Source organism: Diadema setosum, chromosome 3, assembly GCF_964275005.1.
Source record: "Diadema setosum chromosome 3, eeDiaSeto1, whole genome shotgun sequence".
Taxonomy (NCBI): Eukaryota; Metazoa; Echinodermata; class Echinoidea; order Diadematoida; family Diadematidae; genus Diadema; species Diadema setosum.
In genome coordinates, this window is record NC_092687.1 from 45636261 (window position 1) to 45661632 (window position 25372).

Here is a 25372-nt window from a genome sequence, read left to right on the forward strand (position 1 = left end):
TTACATAATATAATCAGAAAATGTAACATAGGATGATACTGTGAAATGCAGTGCAATTAACACTGTGACTTTATTCATAAAAAAAAACAAACAAACATCGAATCAGAACTGTTGAGAAATACTTTCTGGATCACGTTCAGATTTTCGGTCATAAATTGTCCTTGAACTGAGAAGTGTTAAATCACACCGCTAAAAGTGTAATTCCATCTCTTCATAACCATTCTATAATAGCAGAGAACAAATCTTGGCATCCATTGTACATATTTTTTCTCTCTTCTTAATCAAACATAATTTTCCCTGCTCTCTCTAACTTCTTCCTGTTGTTCGTTTCATTCTTTATTTTTTTTTTCTTTTGTTCTTTACTGTCTGTTTTCTTACATAATAACTAAGACTTTTTGCTGGGGTAGGTTGTCATAGATTCGTTATCACAAGAAAACAGTGACACAATCAGTAGACTTGACAGACTGGATTTTTTATTTTTTTTTTTCTTCACCAACTCTTTGCCTATTATGAGTGCCGATTGGTGCCAAATTCTATTATATAGGACTGTACACATTGTCCAAAATTTCTGACACAGAAAGGGTAAAACTGAAATAATTTCCGTGCCTTTTACGCTCTTAAAATGAGACAACGCTTTATCAAGTCAAAAAACTGCATGCATTTCAAAGTCATTCTTATCAGTTGCAATCCAGTCATTTCTGTTGTCTCAAACAGAATCCAAAATTATTTGTGGATTACAGCCTAACGTAATAATTTACCTTCCAAACTGACAATTTGACCTTCTTTGCTTGTTTATTTTGTTCAGTCTATCGAACTTCTTTATTTATTTCGAGGAAATGATATGACACAAAACAATAACTAATCTCTAGCTTATTAAATTCCCAGTGATGTAATCTCGATTCTGCTTTGATAAATCACGACGGCAGAAGAATAAAGCTAAGACGAAACCTTCGTTGGCGAATGTCAAGAACAAATCGTAAATTCGAATAATCTGTTCGGAATTACTTTTGTTATATTTGAATAATGTATTAATTGCTTTACTGCCATAAAGTATATAACAGTACCAGACAGCATCGGGAACTGTAAGACATAGACCCACATAGTCCATATAAAAGTACAATAATTATGACAATTACAACCACACTCCTAGAAAATAGAGAAAACAATGTAAATATTATATATGTTTCCTATACATGCTGAGTAGAAAACAATGTCTATATATTATGTTTCCTATACATGCTGAGTATAGAAACTACGTTTGACAAACCACTTACCATCCTGTGTATTGATGCTGGATTCTCTCAGTGTTGTAGGTTGTCAATTTGTCTGGAAGCGGAATCAAAGCGTCTCCTCCGTATCAATAAGAGATCAAGAAGTAACGTCCAAAGAAACACTCAAAAGACGCACCACTATCCGGTGATGAAACCTGTTCACTTTCTCCACCTTAACTTACTTCTTTCCTTTCGCGATACACTGCTGAGTACATTCATACAATCGAACACACAGGCGCGAGCGTTCGCTCACACACACCCACACACACATACACACACACACACACACACACATGCGCGCGCAAACTTACTCGGTGTCTCTATCCCCCTTCTATCTCACACAAACAGCACACAATGTTCAATTTCCTGATATTTGGTGAAATTAAATGCAGAATAGTGACTTATATATCTGGTCAAAAGGCCGTTTTGGGGAATATAATTATTCACATTGTTTATGGATGTCGCATTTCAAGCAAGCTATAGGAACTTTAAATACTTGAATCCAGTTTGCATACATGTATATTATTACTTGTTGGCATTAATATCTCCGACGTACCACTACCAGTAATCCTACCTCATTTCAGTTCTTTATTATTTTTGTTTCACAACTTCAATTTCCTTTTCCACTGTAGATATGATTAAAGTATATTTGGTAATCTCATGTCTCTACGTCATATAGCTGGGGCTGCAACGGCGAGCAATTGTTTAATTGCTTTTAATGAGGTGCAGGATTTTATTGAGCACCCCCCCCCCCCCCTTGACGAAATTCCTGGATCCGCCCCTGCAAAAGAACGACAACTTCACGAACAAGGTGGCTATGTTGGTTTCTGCCCGTCTGGTCATTGCCAGCTCGTTTCCTTGTATACTAATCTTCATTACAATGGTTTGACAGTTATTTAGACGTGAATAGGCGTTAATATAAGTTCCCGCCGTTTCCATGGTTACGGAGACTCTAGCTCTTTCCTATTAGACCAGGCCCTTATGCACTCGAGAAGTATAAATTTTTCTTTGACGTTTTCAGATGTTTTATTAGTTGCACTTGTCCATAGACGTATGAGGCGTTCCGTGCATGGCTGGAAACGCCTTAGTCGTAAACATACACCAAGGAGTGTTTCATTGGATGCACACAGCAGCCACGAACGGTAAGATAAATCCCCCGAGTAAGGCTGAAATATAATATAGGTGTTCCCACTCAATTACATACTTTTGTCATTCAAGTTACTATTCCTCATCCACGTTAAAGCAATCATCCTAGTCCATGGGCCAAGACCCGAAAAATGGGTTATTGGTACCACCTGAGGTGGCAAAACCTTTTTGGTGTCATTTTGTTTCTCCGGCATAGATATGCTTATCAAGCTGTGATAGCATTTCTAAATGAGTAGCTTAATCATAATAAATGAATTTTTAACCAATTTGGTCTCGTTTTTATATCCCTATACTTCTGAATCGAAACTAACCGCTATACAAAGAAGAGCACTGTCTTGTGTATGTCCCATAGAGCTGTATAAAGAGCTCTATGGTATGTCCACAGGTGTTCTGTTGTAAACGCGGTGCGCTTAGTCTTTATTCAAGGCAGTGAAGGGAATATCCAAAGGGTTATGATGTCCACAGCTGTCATGCGGTGCGCTTAGTCTTTATCTAGAACAATGTACCATTATCGTATCTAAAGTTCCTAATAAAAGGGATTATCTATACTGTTTTTATACTACCCCATCAACAAATACATCAGTTTTAAACAAAAATCACTTTGTTCATTTACAATATTATTTATTATAATGTATTGTAGTGTACCGGTACATTGTTTTTGCATTGTCTTTCATTGTTGGATGGAAATAAAGCGACATTGGCGTGATATTAGCGTTTTCACCATAGCGTTTTCACCGGAAAATGATAAATAATTGAAAAATACGGTAAAATTCACGAGGAATTTTTTTTTTGTTGTTGTTTTTAAGATAAAGGGGTATACACTGTATTATAAGCTTTGGATATTCCCTTCGCCGTCTTGAATAAAGACTTAGCGCTGTGGACATCATAACCTTTGGATATTTCCTTCGCTGCCTTGATATAAAGACTAAGCGCACGGCGTTTACACAGAACACCTGTGAACATTCAGAAGTAGCGCTCTTCTTTGTATAGCGGTTAGTCTCGATTCAGAAGTATAGGGATATAACAACGAGACCAAATTGGTTAAAAATTCATTTATTATAACTAAGCTACTCATTTGGAAATGCTATCGTAGCTTGATAAGCATATCTATGCCCGACAAACAAAATGACACCAAAAAGGTTTTGCCACCCCAGGTAGTACCAATAACTGGCCTGGCCCATGGACTATCCACGTCAAAAAGGCTTCATTCACGTCAAGCTCTGCTTGATGACGGGCCACTGTATTAATTTCTCATTTGTTCATTATAATGAATACAGTATACATGTTGCTTTGATTATGTTATTACAGTCTGATGTTGTTATGAAATTGACATTTCTTGTATTGATTTGTATGTTATACTTTCCTTCTTTTTGCATACTCTGTATCACTTTGTTTTCATTAATTGTTATCATATTTGGAGAAAGAAAATGCAGAAATAAACCTAACCAAACCAAACCAAACTATTCCGAGCATTCAATTTCACGCATTCCACGCTCGCAGCACTGAATCAGTGCTCAATCAATATTATTTCAAAATCAGGTCATTCGAATTCACTGTCGGCACGGCTGGTCGGTGCATTCAAATCAGGAGCAGGCATTGTTCAGCAATGAACATTCAAATCCATCTCAAGCTGGCGACGGAATCTCGTCGGTCATTCAAATTCGTAAATAGGCAATTATGTTCCAAATAACTGCATTCAATTTAAAAGAAGTCCTGAATTTGGTTAGCTTGGGGCCATTATGTGCGTCATTTTCATTTAGCTTTGAATATATTGTGGTTTTTTTTTCTATTTTTCAGTATAGGTTTTGTTTGTTTGTTTGTTCTATTTCCGCACTAAAAATCAACATATTTCATACATAAAGGTCCAGTAAAGAAAAATACATATGGAGGGTAGCCCATTTTCAGTAGTGACAATGACAGTCACTTCTGGTCTTCCATGGGGCCCTGTTCACAAAAATTTCATACAATCAGGGACTGATGATAATATAATAATTTTTTTTTTTTTTTTGAGGGATTATGCAGAGGGCCGCCATTGTAAGCATAGCTTGAAAAGATGGCCGGCCGGAGGGAAAGGTAGGGACGTATACTAGTTTCGTAACAATACAATACAATACAGTACAGTACAATACAATACAATACAATACAATACAATACAATACAATACAATACAATACAATACAATACAATACAAATTCTGCTGCGAAGATAGCAGGGGAAAATAAACTCTGATGTGTGATGGTGGTGGATGTGCGTGCAAGTGCTAGAATGTGCACAAGGGCAGATATGCTGGAATATAGAATAATAGATAGATAGATAGATAGATAGATATTGATTTATTTCATCAAAAGGAAGATACATAGCAGCCCAGAGGCTGAATTGCGTGTTCTTGATGTAAATATACAAACGAAACAAAACAATACAATACGATAGTCATTCACATTAAACAATCTATCCAAAACAAATAAGCCTTATTTCATATTCGTTACTACAAATACAATTCTCTTTCAAAATACAATATTCCATCAACAACTGATTACACATAGATAATTACAGCAGAGAAAAAGAAACAATTGATTTAGTATGAAAAGACACACACAAAAAAAAAACCTGCGGTTGTATGTACACATGTGTATATATAATAACATAACATAATGTGCCCCATCAACAATAATAATAACTCTTACCAAATTTTAAATCAAATATTCAAATACTACATAAATTAACAATATACTTATCTACCTTTTACATTACTATCAACTTACAGTTGGCAACTTTTTTTACCAAAGAAAAAAAAAGAAAGAAAAGAAAAAAGAGAGAAACTATAAACTATACAAATCTCCTACACTAACCTTTAAATAAACTGCTCAAAATTGTCGGGGGTAGTCAGCCAAATCAGATATCGTTTTCTCAATAGAAAAAACGACCACAATATCATATGATAAGCATATAAATATCAAAACTCAAATCAAATTCTCAAACTCTTTGAGACCCAGATCTATCCCCAAATTCCTAGCCACAAACTTATAACCAAAAAAACATTATACAATCCATATCTGTTCCCTCCTTATAAAAAATATTACAATCTTGACAACACACAGTCAATGCCTGACAGATGAAATATAACTATCCAAATATCACAGCGCTCACATACCTTTCAAGTATGAAAAACTCTAACAAAAAACTCACACACAAAACAAACATTGATAGGTGATTAAACACTATCATTGCCATCATCGCCAACTTCATCCAAGATGACGACTACAAAAAACACCTACAATTATTTTCGTGCATAATGTACACCTCCCTTGCTCTACTCCAACAATACAAAAATTATTTCACAGATTACTATTTAAAAGTCTTGTAATATATGGAAGAGAGCTGTTGCGGTACCTGCTTGTTCTGCACTTAAATTCACTGAACAAGTTTTTACTACGTAGATTGCGTCCATGTGCTTCCAATCTAGTGTGTGGGAGCCAATCAGCAAATCGTGATCGTGGGCAATTCAACTGAACTGCAAATTTCTGACACAATTTTAGACGGCGTTGACATAACCGTGGTAATAATAATAATAATAAAGGACATTTATATTGCGCAGCTACTATAATGATATACTCTACTGCGCATTACAAAATGACATGCATACAAGAAATTCAAACAGAAAATACACTACTTCAAGAGATGACTTTTTAACCTGGTCTTAAACTCATTAATTGTAACAGCTTGTCTTACAAACAAAGGGAGATTATTCCATAATTTTGGTGCAGCGTACAAAAATGCCCTGTCACCAAGAGTAACTTTTGATTTCCCCGATGGATATTTCAATAATGTTTGATCCCTTGAACTTCGAAGATGATAAAATGTTTGAAATGATGTTTTTAACTCTACGAGTTCCTGTATGTACACTGGTGCTGTACCATGAATAGCTCTATATACAATTAGCAGAGTTTTAAATATGATTCTCTGCTTTACAGGCAACCAATGTAATGCACGCAGTAATGGACGACAATGAGAAAAACGAGGAGAATTACAAACTAATCTAGCACATGCATTTTGCACCCTTTGTAGTTTACTTAACTGATTATCAGGTAAACCATAAAATAAACTGTTACAATAATCCAATCTGCTTGTGACAAACGCATGGATGATTTTTTCAGTACTTTCCCGTGTCAAATGCTTCCGAATATGTGCCATATTAAACAAATGATAAAATGAATTTTTACATACTTCAGAGATATGTCTGTCAAAAGCTAGGCGTGAATCAAACCACACTCCCAGATTCCGTGCAGAATCAACAGGAAAAATATCAACATCAATCACTTTAAGGCTTTCAGTGCGTAATTTTGAAACTTGCTGTTGAGTGCCACATATTACAAATTCGGTTTTCTTATCATTGAGTAGAAGATTGTTGGCTAATAACCAATTGTGAAGATGCACAATACATCGCTCTATAATAGACACAGTATAATTTTCATCTGCTGCAGTAGGTGAAAAAGATATGTACAGCTGTGTATCATCCGCATAGGTATGACACATTACTTCTGGGAAATTGTGTTGGATTTCATGGAACAACCTACTAGCATACAAAGTAAAAAGAAGGGGACCCAGGCAGGAGCCTTGGGGCACACCCCACGGTACATCAAACTCCTTGGACATGCTGGAATCGACCTGAACCCTCTGTCTCCTATCATTCAAATAGGACTCAAACCATGATAATGCTCTGTCAGTTATTCCAAAATGTGTTTGGAGAACATTTACAAGAATGTCGTGTCTAATTAAATCAAAAGCTGCACTCATGTCCAGTAGAACCAAAAATACCACCTGTTGCTTATTCATTGCTAACAGCAAATCATTCTTCACCTTTAATAGGGATGTTTCTGTGCTGTGGTTTTGTCTATATGCTGACTGCATTGGTGGTAGTAAATCATTGGTTACAAGATGTTGCTGAATTTGACCTGCTACTGCTGCTTCAACCAGTTTGGACACATATTGCAAATTACTAACAGGTCTACAATTTGAAAACAGTAAATCTGCACCGGGCTTTTTCAGTAATGGTCTAACTATAGCCAACTTCCAATTCCTGTGAAAGTGTCCACTTGTCAGAGACAGGTTGATAATTTTTGTAAGAACTGGCAATAAAATATCAATGTTCCTTACAACCAGCTTTGTGGGTATTGGATCCAATATACACGTCTTCTTGTTTAACTTCAGAACCAACTTTTGCACATCATGTGCACATAACGGAGAAAACTGTGACAACTTATTTTGAACTTCTGAATAAGAAGATTGGTTGGGGAATCCATCTGCTCTTTTTGACTGAATGTCTTCACACATTTTCACTACTTTCTGCTCAAAATACATACCCAACTCATTTACAAAATTTTCAGTATCAATGTGTGGTGGTAAATCAACTATGGACTTCTTCATATTTAACAAAGACTTTGCAATATGAAACAACTTTTTCTGATCAGCAGCATTCTCAGTTATACATTCATTATAATAATCTTGTCTAGCACGATTCATTAAAGACAAGGTCATATTCCGTATACTCTTATAATCATCATGATCACACTTGTTGCGGCTCTTCATCCACTTCTTTTCTGCTTTACGTCTCTTTCGTTTCATTTGCCGAATATCTTCATTGAACCAAGGTGTTTTGGGCCTCTCACTCACATATTTTGTTACAAGTGGTGCATGTTTGTCAAGAACAGATGTCAAAGAGTTTTCATACAATAAGACCAATTCATCTAAATCATCACACATGCAAGTACTGAGATCGCTTGCTCTCAAATCATTCTGAAAAGTGTCAAAATCAATTGATGCAATCTTACGACACATAACTTTCTTTACTTTTACTGATGGTTTTTGTGTTCTCAAATGACACATGACTGACATATGATCGGAAACCAATGAATCAGCCCAAGGCTTTCCAACAACTATGTCATCTGAACTTCTACTGATGATAAGATCTAAAGTATGACCATGAGTATGAGTACTGACATCTACATGCTGTATACAGCTGACAGACTCAAGCAATTCTCGGAGAGCTATCGCATCCAAATTATCATTCACATCAACATGAACATTAAAATCACCTGTTACTATAAGAGGGATTTTACAAAAGAGGTGTGGTTGCAGAAACTCACTGAACTCATGCAAGAAAACTCCAAATGAAATTCGGTGTTGTTCAGAATAAGGTGGTCTGTACAAATTGATAATTCTAAACTGAAAAGAGTTGATAGTGATATTATGCACACTGAACTCGAATGATTGTTTTTCACCGTCATCTACTTTCTTAACGTGCAAACAATCTCTATACATCAATGCTGTACCACCTCCCCGACGGCCTGTTCTAGGCCTATGACTGAATTTGTAACCGGTAGGAACAACATCACCAATAACAGCCGAATCTTTGTCGGTGAGCCAAGTTTCTGTGAAAGCATACAAATCTGCCTTACTATCACATACATAATCAAACACTGCGATTGACTTATTGCGCAGGGAACGCACATTGAGAGAGCAAAGCTTGAAATAACTTGCAAAAGAAGACTGGGGAATAATCTTAGTCAGATTACTGAACTGCCTATTTCTTTTATGATGCTTGACACAACGCCTTGATGAAGTGATAACAGAGATTGGAGTATCTTTGGGAAGATTACATGTAAGTTGAGCAGCAGGATGTGTGATGTTAGCGTTACTGCTGGAAGAACATACACTTGGACTAGGAGCTGTACCCCGTTGGTGGCGCCAACTTCTGGTTTTTACCCCACCTCGCTTGCTTCGCCTTGTGGGTTTTATGCAATTCAATTCAAGTGTCTTGATTGTAGCATACACATGTTTAGGCAGGAGATAATTACTTCCATACTGCAGCTCCAATAAATCTTGCGAAGTAGGCCTATATTGTGATTGACATAATGACTTGCATGTTGATTCCCTGTTGAATTCACGCTCATCCGGACCTGGGTTAGGGTGTACATCACCATCCCTCAGCAGCTGACATTGGAAGGTCGCTGACCCGTTCACATAGTAGGCAATTCTTCTTTGAAGAAACTGTTTCCTTGTGAATGGCTGCTGCACAATGTGATGCAAGGATGGGAAATTAGCACATTCCCCTTCCACATTCAGCAAGGCTAAAATGCCAAGGGTAGCAACCAACACAGGATGAATAGGACTCATTGTCAGAAGACCAGACTGATGCTTTTATTCCACAGGTGCTGGTGTTGTAGGTCCAAACAATGCATGGCCAGGTACTGAAGAAGCTGTTGCAGGTTCTGCAGCTAAACATGGCTCCAGCACAAACTCAAAGAAACTGACGTGATTCACAAATAAAATTTCTTCAAAATTCTCTTCCATTTAATGCAGATATGTCCTCCAATAAGTCCTGCAGAATCTCTGAGCTTAGTTCTTCAGGATGGTACAACTTTGAAACAAAGGCCAGGTCAATAAATCACTCAAGATCAATGCTGAATGGAGAGCACAGAGGAGAGCTGCATCATGCGCTCGATCCATGCTCAACCCCTGGTAAATCACAAACAGTCAAAGCATTTGTGTAATTTACAAATGAGGGGCCAAGCATGAGACGACATGCACGTTTTTGTATTTTCTCAATTTCTTCACTTTGTTTCTTTGTCAATCCTGAGTTCCAAACAATGGTGCAGTATTCTAGGACTGGCCTGACGTATGCTGTGTAAACCTTGACTAAGTCCGCTGTAGGCAGGTTAAAGCCCTTCAATATCCTGAGCATGTGGAGTCTCATGTTTGCCTGTTTTAACATTTTTTCAACTTGAGCTGACCATTTAAGGTCATGTTGGATCATAACACCAAGAAGTTTAACTGATTCATGATTGACAAGATTTTCGCCATTTATCTGAACAGGTGAAATATCAGGTGGATTACGGACAAAAGAGACATTCATAGTGATACATTTCCGAGGGTTCAGTTTCATTCCATTTGTCTGGGCCCATTTCACAAGATCATTTATAACAAGCTGAATACGACTATTTGACTCGATGGTCCTACATTCAGCGATAGTCAAATCGTCCACGTATTTCCAATATGGGATATCTGATTGTTGGCAGGCATCATTAATAACAGCAAGAAATAATATCGGGCCTAGTCGGGTACCCTGAGGAGCGCCTGATTGCACGTCCAACCATGGAGACCTCGCATTACGATAACGGACACACTGAACACGACATGTGAGGAAATTACAGATCCAGGCAACAACGCTTTCGCGTACATTCATGCGAAGTAATTTAGTTATAGCGATATTATGACTTATTCTGTCGAACGCTTTACTGAAATCAGTTGCTACAATGGTTGCCAGGGATCTTGGGTTATCGACATTCTTTTGTATCTCATGTAGTAAACTAACCAGGTAGTGAGCAGTTGATACATGCTTTTGGTTTCCATACTGAGAGGGATCAATAAATGGGAGCATATCATCCATAGCCCATTTTGTAATGAATTTTTCTGCTATTTTGACAAAGTGATCAGTTAAGGACACGGGTCTCAGATCTTTCACTGACGCTGGGGACGATTTGGGGACTGGAACAACCACCGCTTTTTTCCATACATCAGGGATAACTGCCTGCTGGTAAGATGCATTGAAGATATCTGTGAGGGGGACACTCAATTCGTAGGCAAACTCCTTGATCAGTCTCGCCGAAATACCATCGGGCTCGGGAGCTTTATTACTTTTTAGAAGCTTTAGCTCCCGATGGACTTGCCAGGGATGTACAACAGGACAAGGCTTCCTAGCTGGGAGATAAGCTGGTAAGGTTGTGGTGTCAAGTCTTGGGATGTCAGCTGTGACCTCGACGAATGCTTCATTTATTGCCGAAGCCGTAGATGTCAGGTCCGTTGCAGAAATTCCATCTATTCTGATGAGTGGGGTTGTTTTCTGTCTCCCGCTCATAGCCTGGATATGCTGGTGCCAAGAGGAAGGATTGGTCATCTGCATCTTTTTAACTTTGTTTATATAGTGGTCGTGTTTAGCTGTGGCAATGCTTCTCTGTACACGGTTACGAAGCCGTCGCCATTCAGCATGGTTTCCTTCTGCGTATGCTATTTGTCTTTGGTTTATCAAATCTTTGATAGCTGATGTCATCCACACTTTGTCTTTGTTGAACAATGTGACAGTTCGAGCTGGGAAATGCTTGTCGATTAGAGGATTGAGCACTGAATATAGAATGTTACATTTTTCATTCACATCCTCAGCCTGAAACAGATCTGTCCAGTCATAATTGAGCAACCTCCTGCCAAACTGTCTGATATCACTATCTCTCATTGGCCTGGTGGTTCGCTTTTGACGGATGAGGGGTTCCTTAGAGGACATGTTGCTTGGTGTCCACAGTACAACGCAGTGGTCACTTGCGCCCAGTGGCGGTACAACCCTAGGACAAGAATAATGATTGCTGAAATTTGTTATGATTTTGTCCAGGATTGAGGTTCCTCTCGTCGGTTTGTCCACCACCTGTCTAAATTGCTTGTCAGCAAGAATCTGTGCAACATCCAGATCGTTCAAATCACCAAGGATCACAAATTGGGCGCTACACTAAAAAAAAAAAAAAAAAAAAAAAAAAAAAAAAAAAAAATTGGTTTGCTGGAAGAGGGAACGATATGCGATGTTGCTATTTGGGAGACCAACATTAATCATATGAATTATTTGTTTTTAATTCGTATTTGAAGTATACTGTAATAAAATGTGCTTCTTTAAGTTTGCTTTGAATGAAAACAACGAGGCACATTGTTTCAACTCCTCAGGAAGAGTGTTCCATGTATCCGGACTGTGATGTCTGATCGACTTTTGAGCAAGTAGAAGCTTTGGATTACTTAAATGAAAATCATGAGAACGACGGGTTGGGTATGAGTGAATATGGTCATTGTGGTTGCTGAGGCATTATGAAAAAATGGTAATAAATTTCGAGTGTGTTTACACATAAATATGGCAGTTAGGTGGATATGTATATCATGGGCCTTTAGAGTTTTTAGGCGATAAAATATGGGATCAGTGTGAGCCAAGAAATTTGAGTGTGTGCATATACGAAGAGCCTTTTTCTGGAGAATAAAAATTGTGTTTAATTTAGTTTTGCTACAGTTGCCCCATACAATATTGCAGTACATTACATATGGTAAGAATAAAGTGTTATATAACATTATTAAATTTTGATCATCAATTAAATACTTTATTCTCCTTAAAACACCAGTTGTTTTAGATATTGCTGTAGTAATATTCTGGACAATTTAGTATTCCAAGTTAGATTGCTATCTAGAATAACATATAACACAAACACAAATAGAACGGTACATACATTACTACATTGTGACTACATAATATACCATATTATTACACATTGTTCAAAGGTTTGGAGCATAAAAAAAGTGGAAAGGGTTTCGGTTTTTATCTAAATTGAACCTAAAAACGGGTAAAGAGGAAAGTTGACGTAAAACATTATAGGTTGTTATACGCTGCTGCAGCTTTGTATGAAAATGATCTCTTACAATAATTAGTTTTAGGCTGTGGTAACTGTAAATCGTTTTGATTACGGAGAGAGTATGATGATGTCTTATACTTAAACATATCTTTCATAATATATTCGGGGGCCATGTTATTCATAATCTTATACATAAACGAAAGCAGATGGATTTTTTTTTTTTTTTGTCTTTTGATTACTGTATTCCACCCTAAGCTATAATGAACATCACTGGTAGTAATATGGGAATAAGGGTTACCTTTCAAAATTAATCTCCCGGCTCTATTTTGCATCTTCCGAAGTTGAAAAAGAGAGTTACCGTTGGCGGATTGCCATACTACATCACCGTAATCAAGATGAGGTAACACAATAGAACTATAATCAGTTTCAATTCAGTCATATTAACAAACTGTCTCAAACGACCTATATAACTAATCATTTTACTTAACTTGTTACATAGTTGTTCGATGTGAACATCCCACAATAACTTATTATCTACAATGATTCCCAGATATTTAAAACTATTCACCTGAAGTGATTGTTGACCCCTAAATTTAACATTCAAATACTCTTGCTTTTTTAACATATTATTTGTACCAAATAACATACAAACAGTTTTATAAAAAATGATTTTTGAATTGTTGTCAGCCATCCATGTTTCCATACATACAAACTCTTTTTGCAAAACATTTTCAACAACTTTCGGGTTTTTATGTGAGTAATAAGTGACCGTGTCATCGGCATATAAATGGGCCCTGCAGTCAGAAAAAAAAAAACCCGGAATTGATATCATTGATAAATATACTAAACAACATCGGTCCTAACAAGGATCCTTGTGGCACTCCTCTGGTTAATAATCTTTCATCCGAAAGGGTATTATTGATTGACGTCCTTATTCTCCGGTTCGAGAGATAACTCTCGATGAACCACTCCAGTTTTATGCCAGTAACCCCCATGTTTTCAAGTTTAGATAGAAGGATCAGGTGATCAACCATATCAAAAGCTTTTCGCAGATCAACCAAGATGGCGCCAACGTATTCACCTTTATCAATAGAGAGGTGCCAGTCGTCCGTGACGGTAGCAAGTGCAGTAATAGTGGAGTGCTTGGGACGGAAACCTGAATGGTTTCTGCTAAGCAAGGAGTGCAAGTTTACTTAGTTTAGATAATCAAGTAACTGCTTTTGAACAACTCTCTCCATGACTTTAGAAGCACAGGACAATAAAGAAATGGGTCTATAATGATTACAATCCAACTTATCCCCATCTTTATATATCGGTACAATTTTAGCTACTTTCCATTTATCAGGCACTACCCCTTCAGCTAAGGATTTATTCATGACATAAGTGAAAGGCTCTAATATTTCTGAAATTGACTCTTTCAATATATACATAGAAATTTCATCTAATCCGAACGACTTCTTTGCTTCCATTAACTTAACATGCTTCAGAACATCTAACTGAGATACAAAACAAAAATTGAATTGTTTATCAGACCTCTCCCTATTATGCGATTTGTGAAAAGAATTTTTCTTTTTCCTTTGCATATCTTCACTGCTTACCACATTTACAAAATGGTTATTAAATGTATTTGCTATAACCTGTGTATTTTCTTGAGGGAATGTACAATCAATAACTTGACTCTTGCCCATTAATGATCGCAGTGTTTTCCAGGATTCATTTCTACTTGTTGCATTTGAAAATTGTTGACATATATATTTACGTTTTGATTTTCTTATTTCATTTGTTACTTTATTTTTCAGACATCTATAACTTTGCCATAAATCATTATCCCTTCTAATTTTTGACTTTGATTTAACTTTATCTCTCTGTTTCAGTAATGACATAATTGTGCTATTCATCCATGGCGAGGGAGTTTTTCGTACTCAAGTCGTCTCGTCTTAACAGCATAATTTTATGCTTATTAACAACCTTCATCAACATACTTTCCCATATATCAACTGAATCATTTATATCACTGAATTCTTCAACCTTCTTCCAATTTTGTTTAGGTAATTCCGACCTGAAAGCTTCCATGTCAACGTTTCGTGATTTTCTGAAAGTTACATTTATACGTCTCACTTTGTGATGTATGTTTGCATTTCCATACCATAATTTATAACTGATATAGTGATCACTCATGCCGTTCTGAATTACACCATATGATTTCACTTTGTCTGAATAATTCGTGAGCATGTGATCAACAACTTCTTGATCTTTCAGTCACTCTTGTATACATTTCATTATTAACCTGTTGCAAACAATATACGCTATTAATTTGATTATAAACCTTAATATTTCTTTCGGGTGTTTTCTTCTTAATATCACAATTTGTGTCGCCCATAATAACCAGTTGGCCATCAAAACTACTCACAGAATTAAAAAAATCCTCATAATGATTAAAGAGATCAATTTTTTAGTTTGGAGGTCTATACCAATTCAAAAATAATATTGGTTTAGAGTTTTTCAGACAGATCTTGATGCACAATGCTTCCAGGTTGACAAGTGAATCATGGGTAATCAAGGTGAAAGGAATAGATTCATGAACATAGACTGCGACACCGCCTCCATTTCTGTCTCTGTCTCTCCGAATTAAAGAATAATATTGGGAATAAACCAATTTCAATGTCTGAAATAGAAGAGTCAAGTCTAGTTTCATTCAGGGCAAATACATGTATTTCATTCTCAGTTATGATTTGTTTAATTTCCTCATGATATTTCACAAGGCTAACTATATTCAAATGAACAAACTTAATTCCCTTCTTAGAAAGTTGTTCATACCTAAGGGATGGATCTCTCTTTTCACCAGAGTTTGCAGACTTATCTAATAAATTGCTGTCTGGGACAGTTTCCGAGTTAAGTTCAATGAAATTGGGAGGATAGGTCCACCTGTTCTACAATTTGAACTCGGGCTTCACGAGAATGACCATACAGGCACATTAGGCACTGCATACACCCATAGGCCTACAAAAATAAAAATAAAATAAAACTAAGAACAAAAGAAAAAAAGTGCGCTGCAAATGTGCCCCATTAAAGGGCAAGTTTACCTTCATAGACATGTGTAATGAGTGAATGCAGCAATATTAGCAGAACACATCAGTGAGAGTTTGAGGAAATGCGGACATTTCGTTCAAAAGTTATGAATTTTTTAAGTTTATGCTTAATCGCTGCTGATTGAGAAGATTACTACAGCTTGTGACATCACATGTGTACAACGATGTAAAGAAAATATAAAGAAAATTAAACTTATTTGCATTTTCTCGCATTATAAAAGAACGCTTGACTTGCCTCTTTTAGAAGGTAGGGGGAATAACATTTGAAATTCTTTTTATATTTTCTTATATCGTCATTTTGCGAACTTGTTGATGGGTTTGACATTTGCTGTATGAAATTCTCTGAGGATTTAAAGAATTTATCAGCCTGGACTTTGCCACGATGACACTAAACAATGGGCTACGTGCCTGAATTTTGTCAGGGAAGAAACGTCTTGTATCAGTTCCTGGGCCTTACCAGTACCCTGAATTACTTAGTCTGGTTTCCAGACCCTTTGCCAACTGGACTCCTGTTATAAAATGCGCCGCTTTTGCCGAAAGCAACGACAAATCCACGTAAACCTGCTCCGGTTTTCGACGTTGAGGGCATCAATATCCTGTATTGCAAAATATGAGCAGAATCCAGACATGACTTACTCTGAGTGAAGCCAATTTCTCCCTTTCTTTCTTTCGTTCTTTCTCTCTCTCTCTCTCTCTCTCTTTCACTTTGATCGCTTTAAACCCACTGCTATTATCACTGAATTCCATGTAAGTATATATAATGCATATTTTGCACAGAAATCGAACTGAGTTATTGATTTCGGTCATTATTTTCACCTTGTATCCTTGCACAAAAATACGAAATCAAAGCAAAACAAAGCAAAATAAAAACGATTGTGATGTGTCAATTTCAAAACATCAACATGATACGTCTAAATCCAGCATTTAAGATTTAGAAATTGAAACTGAGTAATTTCGATTCAAAAATTGAATCAGTATGTGTGACTGCTTCCTGTAAACATCGTTTTGTTCTTTTTGTTATAAAGAGGTCAAGTAAAATGTTAATAATGATGAGAAATTATAATTATATTTCTATACAATCAAACATCACTTCTTTGAAATCATTTCTGTGCTGTGAGTATTGTTCGAACCTCTTATTAAGACAAATGGTCGGTTGTGTCGGGGTTTTTGTTTTTTCGATGATGAATCATTTTTTTCTTTCATATTTTTTGTTCATCTTTCTTTTACATTTCATTTCACGACCCTTGTTTTCTCCATTTAGAACTATGATTATGCGAAATCATAGAAACAGCTTAATTGCAGACATGGTCGGATTCATGAATTTGGTAAAGGGGAGGCGCCTTTACCAAATTGAAGGGAAGGGCGGACGTGCCTCCTCCATTTTCTATTTCTTTTGTTTTAACAAAAAATAACGAGGGACGTATGCCTGGTGCTCCCCCGCTGGATCCGCCCCTGAAATACAAGCTTTTGGAATGTTTAGATATGCGCTTATATTGTTATGAAATAAGGTAGTAAACTGTAAAAAGAAAGCCGTAATTATAAAATCAATTCAGTTGTATTAAACGATAATTATGTATAGGACTTTGGAAGTGAAGAGGACTGTTTAAAATCTTATTTTGTATGTTGCATCCCCCAAAAGTAAAAAAGTCCTAAAAACAAAGTAATCAACACGTGCTTCTTATAAAAAAAAAAAAAAAAAAAAAAAAAATTAAACTAAGAACAAAAGAAAAAGGTGCGCTGCAAATGTGCCGCATTAAAGGGCAAGTTTACCTTCATGGACACGTGGAATGAGTGAATGCAGCAATATTAGCAGAACACATCACCGCTGGATGAGTAGATTACGACAGATTGTGATGTCACATGTGCAGAACGATGTAAAGAAATATAAAGAAAATTAAACTTATTTCCATTTTTTCGCATTCTAAAAGAACGCTTGACTTGCCTCTTTCAGAAGGCAAGGGGAATAACATTCCCCAAGTGGACACTTGTGGACAAGCATGTAACATGGCTAAATGATGGGACATTACATGTCATCTACGGTTACTGGCCATGTTTACTCTGGAATAATGTGCGAAAACTATGAAAATTAGCTTACAAATCACATCCAACCTGCCAAAATAATTGCTTTCTCTTGTAAAGTACGCGCATTTCGCAAACGAAATTACTTGAGCGACAATACCATTATTTCCCAATGTACACTACAACTGCACATGCATTTTTCTTTATTTAAGAGAAGTACGATCTTCTGCGCATGTACTTTTTAGAGTTCTCAAAGCGTCGTCTTGACTTTATCCAGCCTGGCTGTCGGCGGTGATGATAAGATCAAAGCGGGAAAGCATGCTTAAAATGCTTTTGTGCTACTTTTGACAGAAACAGGTGCGTGAATTAATTAACGAGCGATGAACGTCCATGTATAGTAGGTCCATGATTTACGTAACTAAGCTGCCATATCGTAGAATGCCTTCACGGATATTACAGATGGTTGTGTACAAAATGAGTGGGTGGATTGGCAAGTACAATAATAATTGACTATTGTACATGGCTATAATCACATGTTATATACCCCTCCCAACACATAGATATTATGTATGATATATACACACTACTATGTTTATTATGCATAGTATAGTATATCAATAATACCTATATCTATTACAATGCACAGGACTATGTAATCATTATGAATAAACATGGTAATTTATATGCTCGTCTATGTGTGTTTCTGCGTATTAAAAGAGAGAAAATAAGATATAGACAGTCCTATTGTGGGAGTCATCGAAGGTTACTACTGAATGACAAATTAGAATGTTTGATTAACTGATCGAACCCCCAAAGGAAAGGATACCATCAGAACTGACGCGCGTACGGCGTTTGGCATTAACAGAACGATGTGTGATCTATCTTGGGTGAGAAAGTCCAAGGGTTAACTTTTGACGTGTGTCAAAAGCGAACTGTTGGACACGTCAACGTAGCATAATTGCGAGTGGGCTACCGCTCTCTAATCGGAAGCTCTAGATGATACGGGAAACTTACATCCGATATAGTTAGACCTATCCCCTAAGCGAGGTATACCCAAGAGAAGAACAAATGGTATTGTTTAGCACGACTATGACTGGACCTATACTGGTAGCTAAGGTGTGTGTAACCAGCCACGTTATTCTGTTCGTTCTGGTCGTTGCATTTTGGAGGCTGGGCTTATGGGGAGGACAATTTCGCCATCTTTGGAAATTCGAAGGAATAAGAATTTGTCATTCCGGTTTCCTCAGTTTCAATGAGTGAACTGGAAGAAATATCTCGTTCGTTTCAAAGGATATCTTAGCGACTAACGCGTAATATTTTCGTCTCTTTTTGCCTTACGACCACAGCGCGGTGTGGCGTAACTACAGACATGTACATTGGCCGTGACGAATGACGAGAATCTATGAATTCGCGGTATCATCAACAGGAATTGCACATCTGTGGACTTCTTTGGAAATTCTCCAACTCCAGAGACAGTCTTGGAGATTCAGCAATCTTAATTGAGTATTGCCTTCCTTACTGATTGGCTATCTCAACATCGTTAAACGGTCACAGCATCGATTGCACAGTTTTGTCAAATGGTGGACGGGACGCAAATGGTGTTCTCTGGAGTGGTAGACATACGTTCTTTTCCTGTACAAGTCCGCTTGTTCAGATATAGATAGATTGGCCGCTGCCTATCAAGCTCTGCGGTGTGTTTGGTCTTTTCTTTGATCCGAAACTGTCAGCATTTATTCCACCTGCTTAAGTCCACCGTCGGCTGTATGTTTGTGTCAGCCCTACCAGTGTTTCTTTCAGACGACTTTGGATAGCTTGGACTGAATGTCAATTTCCCCTTGAAATATCACCATTCTGACAAAGAGTTAATTTGTCAGATCTCTGAACTCCACGAGAGACAATAACAACAATATAGAGGGAGAAAGAAAGAAGGAGGATTTCTATCAGTGTGTTTGGTGGATCTGATCAGAGAGAGCAACGCCTGATTTACCAACGGCTTGTCTTATCACACAACAAGACGAGTTAATGATAGTCATCGTGTGTGTGAGTTTGTATTTATGTATGTCTGTTGGTGTGTGTATGTGCAGCTGGAAAGAGTCTTAGGTTCGTTGAGAGGCTAGTGGATGGTTGACTGTACACAGTCTTTCGTCTGATTACTCCTGGCTTATTGTGAAACCCATCTCCCGTGGAGAAAGGGGCCGTGGGTTGCGAAGTACTTTCTAAGGTGTAATTCGAAAGGACTTTGAACTTCGAAGTTTCTCCTTCAACAACAACAAAAAAAGAACAGCCATATCGACGAAAGCAAAACACAATAATTCCAACACCCGTCTCCGGATGTATATCTAGTCATCTTAAAGGAGTACAACACACATCTTGAGATTCATATCAATCGTGCCCGAGAGGAAGAGTATTTAGGGCTCTGAACAAATTTTATGATTTGTGAGATATCGGGAAGCGTTTCATCGGGAACACTACACCTTTACTGTCTCGGGAATTATCTTCGGTATCAGTCAGTAAGGAGCGCCTCATTAGAATGGCGCTGCGTAACCTTTGTTGTGAGGTCACGTTTCTCTCCTGCCTCATCGTCTTCTTAAGCCCGCCGGTGCTGGAAGGGGCGAGGTCACGTGGTCGCATCGACGAGTCACGTGAGTATCCGCTATGAAATACTGTAAGCGTGATTTGTTTTAAACCTTTTTGATGACATATTCTTACTGAACAGACTAATCTTTTAATTTCAACAGCTATTCTTGTGAATGGGTTCTGTGAACTTGTGTTTGAATGGTCATCAATTAAAAAAAAGAAAAAATTGCTAGCATTGCAAAGTGTGGCTTAATATGAAAGAAAAATAAGTACAAATGACAACCTAATGATAGAGACTTCAAAAAAAAAAGGAAGAATGTAGAGAATAGTGGCGAGAGAGAAACGAAAAAAAAAAAAGAAAGAAAAAGAGGAACGAAAGAAGATCAAAATTTGAAAGACTAAACCGGGAAAGGAAATGAAGCTTAAGTGGAAGACAAAAACAAATGCAAAAGAAAACAAGAAACAGACGTGAAATCAACCTCGATGGAAAGAGAGAGAGAGAGAGAGAGAAAGAAAAGCTATCAGTGGATAGATGTTTGGGTGTGAGGGTACGAGAAGCGGAGGCGCCTGTTACGCACTTGCATCAATGCGATCCCGCATATTTACGAAGCCGCCGACAATCGTATCATAGGGGAAACTTTCCAATGGTACGCATCATGAAATGCATTTGATGGTAGCACAGATATTTTACACACACGGCTCACACATCCTTGTTTTTGTTCTTGTTTTGTTTTTACGAGTGGGGGCGGGCTTCAAACAGGCATGATTAATAATCAGACAACGGAAACAAGAATTACGCTTACGATCACACGCACGCGAACTCGCACCCTCTAGACAGGTCACGTACCTTCGAAAGACATTATATAAACACCTCGTGCACTTGAATATTAAAAGAATATTACCTGTTGCTCATTTTCCTGTACGTTGTTTATTTCCGCATGTATCAATTTTTGCTCGGCTTACAATAGTTGATTTTACAATTGGTAATTTCCCCTCCCGCATATCAGTAGTAGTGTTCAATTTACTTGGAATTGCAACGAAATTGATACTTTTTCTTTCTTTCTTGGCATTGCGGAGATAATCATAAGCTTATTTCAAGCTGCCTCATTCATACCGAATTACAGTGAATACGTAGTTCATATTCAACAAGTTATTGTTGGCCTACCTGAAAAACAAAAAACAAACAAACAAACAAACAAACAAACAAACAACCCAGAAACAACCCAGAAACAAATAAAAATAAGGTATCTTATCCCTACCAACTATCAAAGAACACAAGGGCGACATCATAGCGTCTGTTGAGAATGAGAAGGGCGTTAAGTTGTCTCGAACACTATGGGTTTAGTGGCAACTTAACGCCCTTATCATTCTCAACTGACGATTTTTCTTTACATAAAGTTTTCTATTAGAATTAGTGATGAATTAATTCTGACAGGAGACATTTTTTTCAAGAAATCTTTTTTTTGTCATTGTTTTTGCCTACTACTTTCTGTGAAAAAAATGATGAATAAACGTTTGAATGCATGCCTGAAATTTTCCTGAAACTTCCTGTAAACTAGACAGAGTTGTGAGAATCTCTGGCAGCGGGAATGTGACATGTGCAGTGAATGTTTTCCCTACTTTCTTATACTAGTCCCAACATTGACAATAGTGATTAAGTCCTTCAGTGCTAATGATAACTTTTGTCCAAGCAATGACAAAGGCGCTCAAAGATCTTGGGTGGGACAGAGTATATCAAATATACGATACACACGCTAATGAAGTGTATGCCAAGATAAGTGTACTGTGCGCGTGTGTATGTGTATGTGTGTGTGTGTGTGTGTGTGTGTGTGTGTGTGTATTTGTGTGTGTTTGTGTGGGTGAGGGATGGCGGGATTACGAGGTAACGTACCTTATGTCGAAATTCTAATCTTAATGAAATGAATGAAATGAAATGAACATTTTTCCAGCGTGTATTAGATGACCATTCACTGTTCGTGCTTTGTACAGGATAATGGCACAGGAAGAGCCCTGTATCGATGAATACAGTTTGATTCAACGTCATCGGAAAGTTGACGGACAAATTGTGAAGAAAGTTTAAGGACCAATTGTTAAGTTTGCAAATAGCAGCGTAATTCTTTTTTTCTCACTCTTTTGCACTCAGAGCCATTATATTTTGTGTGTGTGTGTGTGTTAAAAAAGTTGATAAAGTTTATAAACCGACATTATTCTACTGATAAATCAGATCAGACATCTGCACACTGAACTCTTCAACTGGAGATACAGGGCATGCTTCGGTTAGTATGCCTCCCCTCGGCTGCTTGGCTGGGATACTGGGTATATGACAGATGATAAGAATCTCGGGGCAAAAGCGGAAGCTGCAACGCCTATTTTAGTGATTCTCAAGGTTCCATTCGGGTCTTTCCGCTCCTTTGTGAAGAAGGGTGGTGGAGCGATCGGGAAGTGGAAGGAAAGAGATGTTTTGTTTTGGTCCACTGGTAGCTTTATAGTCGCCACAGGTCTGAATCCCCCTCGGACGGACGGAGGAAGCTTGGACATTGCAGCGCTTTTCTGAATTGGCCAAATTTCCTGTAGCTTTTTAGGCAAACGTGTGGACGGCGATCGCCACTCACCTATCGCAAACAAATAACTAGATGAACAATTTAACAATAAAAATCGAAAAACCCACATCGTTACACGACGATATACATGTATTTATGTATGCCTATAAGATAAAAATGGTCTGTAAAGCACCAAAAAAAAAAAAAAAAAAAAAAATCGACATTGAAACTGAAATTCAAAATTTTCTTATACCTCATAAAACTTCTTAATGAGATATATGCACATACATAAATATAATCTAATAAAAATCGGAGCCTTCAGAGCTGATATGTCTAGCATACAAAGGTATATGACTTTAGATATGACATTGTACAAATGAAGAGTTTGAAAGCAAAAAGAGACAAAATACATTTCAGATAATTTCAAGTAAGGCCATTATCAAATAGAGAATAATAAAATCTTTGTAATGATACGACTGGCACTCGTCACAAAACAAGATATATTATAGTTTAGAATACATTATTAAATTCGCCATATTTATATCAATGATATTGTTTGTTTTTCAGCAACTTCAATATCGAATACCTCGAGTTGATAGGGATGGTCGGATGGATATACAGTATATTTCTTTCCTTTACACACACACACACACACACACACATACTTTCTCTCTCTCTCTCTCTCTCTCTCTCTCTCTCTCTCTATATATATATATATATATATATATATATATATATATATGAAGTGTTTGTTCGCAAAAACCGATAAGTCCATTTTTCGAAGATTTTAAAGTACGGTCTCTGTCATAAATTACGAAATAATACCTTTTAAATGATATATTGGTCACTACATATAAAGGTAAATTTTTGAAATTATGGTCAAAAGAAGCAAAAATTTTCTTATTATTCTCTTTATTTTTCTTGAACTTTAATCGCAAATATCTCAGTTTGGCAAATATGGACTTATCGGTTTTTGCAAACAAACTCTTCATATATATATACATACACTATACGTGTGAGACGTGTATCTTCAGGTGGATTCAAAAGCTACGTCTACCGCCTCTTCTTTACTCTCATTATTATACACTTTTATATATTATATACATTGTATATACATACATGGATGCGTACATATCGCGCGCGCGCGCACACACACACACACACACACACACACGTATATACACACATATGCGTTGTGAAATCTAATCCTATGACTAGTGCCTACATCATGTTATGAAGAGAGTCGGTCTGGTTTCCAAATCATTCCAGACAGGAAATCCAAGGCACTGACACTGATTTGTCTGTCAAAAACTTTCTTCAAGAAAAGTTTGGAGGGAGGTAGGCCGAGAAGAGGGACAGGAAAAATGTTTAAAATAACATGTGTGTGTGTGTGTGTGGGGGGGGGGGTGTTTTCTTCTTTACTACAATGTAGAGTGTCATGACTGTAGCGCGAAACCGTCGGATTCTTAGCACAGCTGACAGGTTTCTGCCATCAACATGCGCTGTCGAAAGCGTGACATTCCACGCATGCGCAATTCACGTAGTAAATTCTTCTACTACACTACAATAGAACATGTTGAATATAAGTCGTTTCCAATGTTCGACCATTCTGTAACCATATTTTAATATTCTCTTTAAATCACGAAAATTTTTCGAAGAAATGCATTTACTATTTAGACAAAGTTTGTCATACGACAATTTGGTATCATCAGTCTTTAAAATCCTTGTTGGTTTCCCCTTTTTAGTCTTACTCCTTTGCTGTCCTTAACCGATGTTCTATATTCTACATATTGAAAAAGAAATTAGTGAAGTAACTGTACAGTGAAACAGGGAAAGTAGATTGGTTAAACTACAAAAGATTAGTGTTTATCTGAAAATTGATCTCCGTTTAACTATGGAAACATTTATCATGTTGATGTGCTTCATAGTTAGGCTGTATGTAGAATGTTTCAATCTTTCATTGAAATTGTGTATTTAATCTAATGCTTTACTTTGAGCATTCTGAATTCGACCCTGAATCTACATGTTCTAGGCCTGTATAGATTCAACTCTACAAAGGGGATCACATTTGACTCAATCTTTTGGCTCACTCTGTGAACTCCTCGTCATATTTCACACGGTAGGCCTACATATTTCTGTGTTTATGATGATCAATACGGTGAATTGAATTTAATTGAATTCTCTGGAAACCTTGTAAAATAATATATCATTTCAATTAGCTGCCGTTAGTATAGAAACAAAAAGAAAGAAAAAATCCAAACAAGATGGTTGGAAGAAGTTTCATTTTAGCTTAAATC

General features: G+C 37.1%; 1 protein-coding gene across 1 annotated transcript in view; it reads left to right on the forward strand.

Annotated features, from left to right (window-relative positions):
* The first annotated feature begins 20238 nt into the window (after positions 1 to 20238).
* The window catches only part of LOC140226424 (WAP, Kazal, immunoglobulin, Kunitz and NTR domain-containing protein 1-like), a 29069-nt gene continuing 23935 nt past the window's right edge, over positions 20239 to 25372 (forward strand). Inside the window, exon 1 of the mRNA XM_072306898.1 lies at positions 20239 to 20600. Within this exon, the coding sequence (XP_072162999.1) occupies positions 20489 to 20600 (112 nt within the window). The 5' untranslated portion in view covers positions 20239 to 20488. The remainder of the gene's footprint in view (positions 20601 to 25372) is intronic.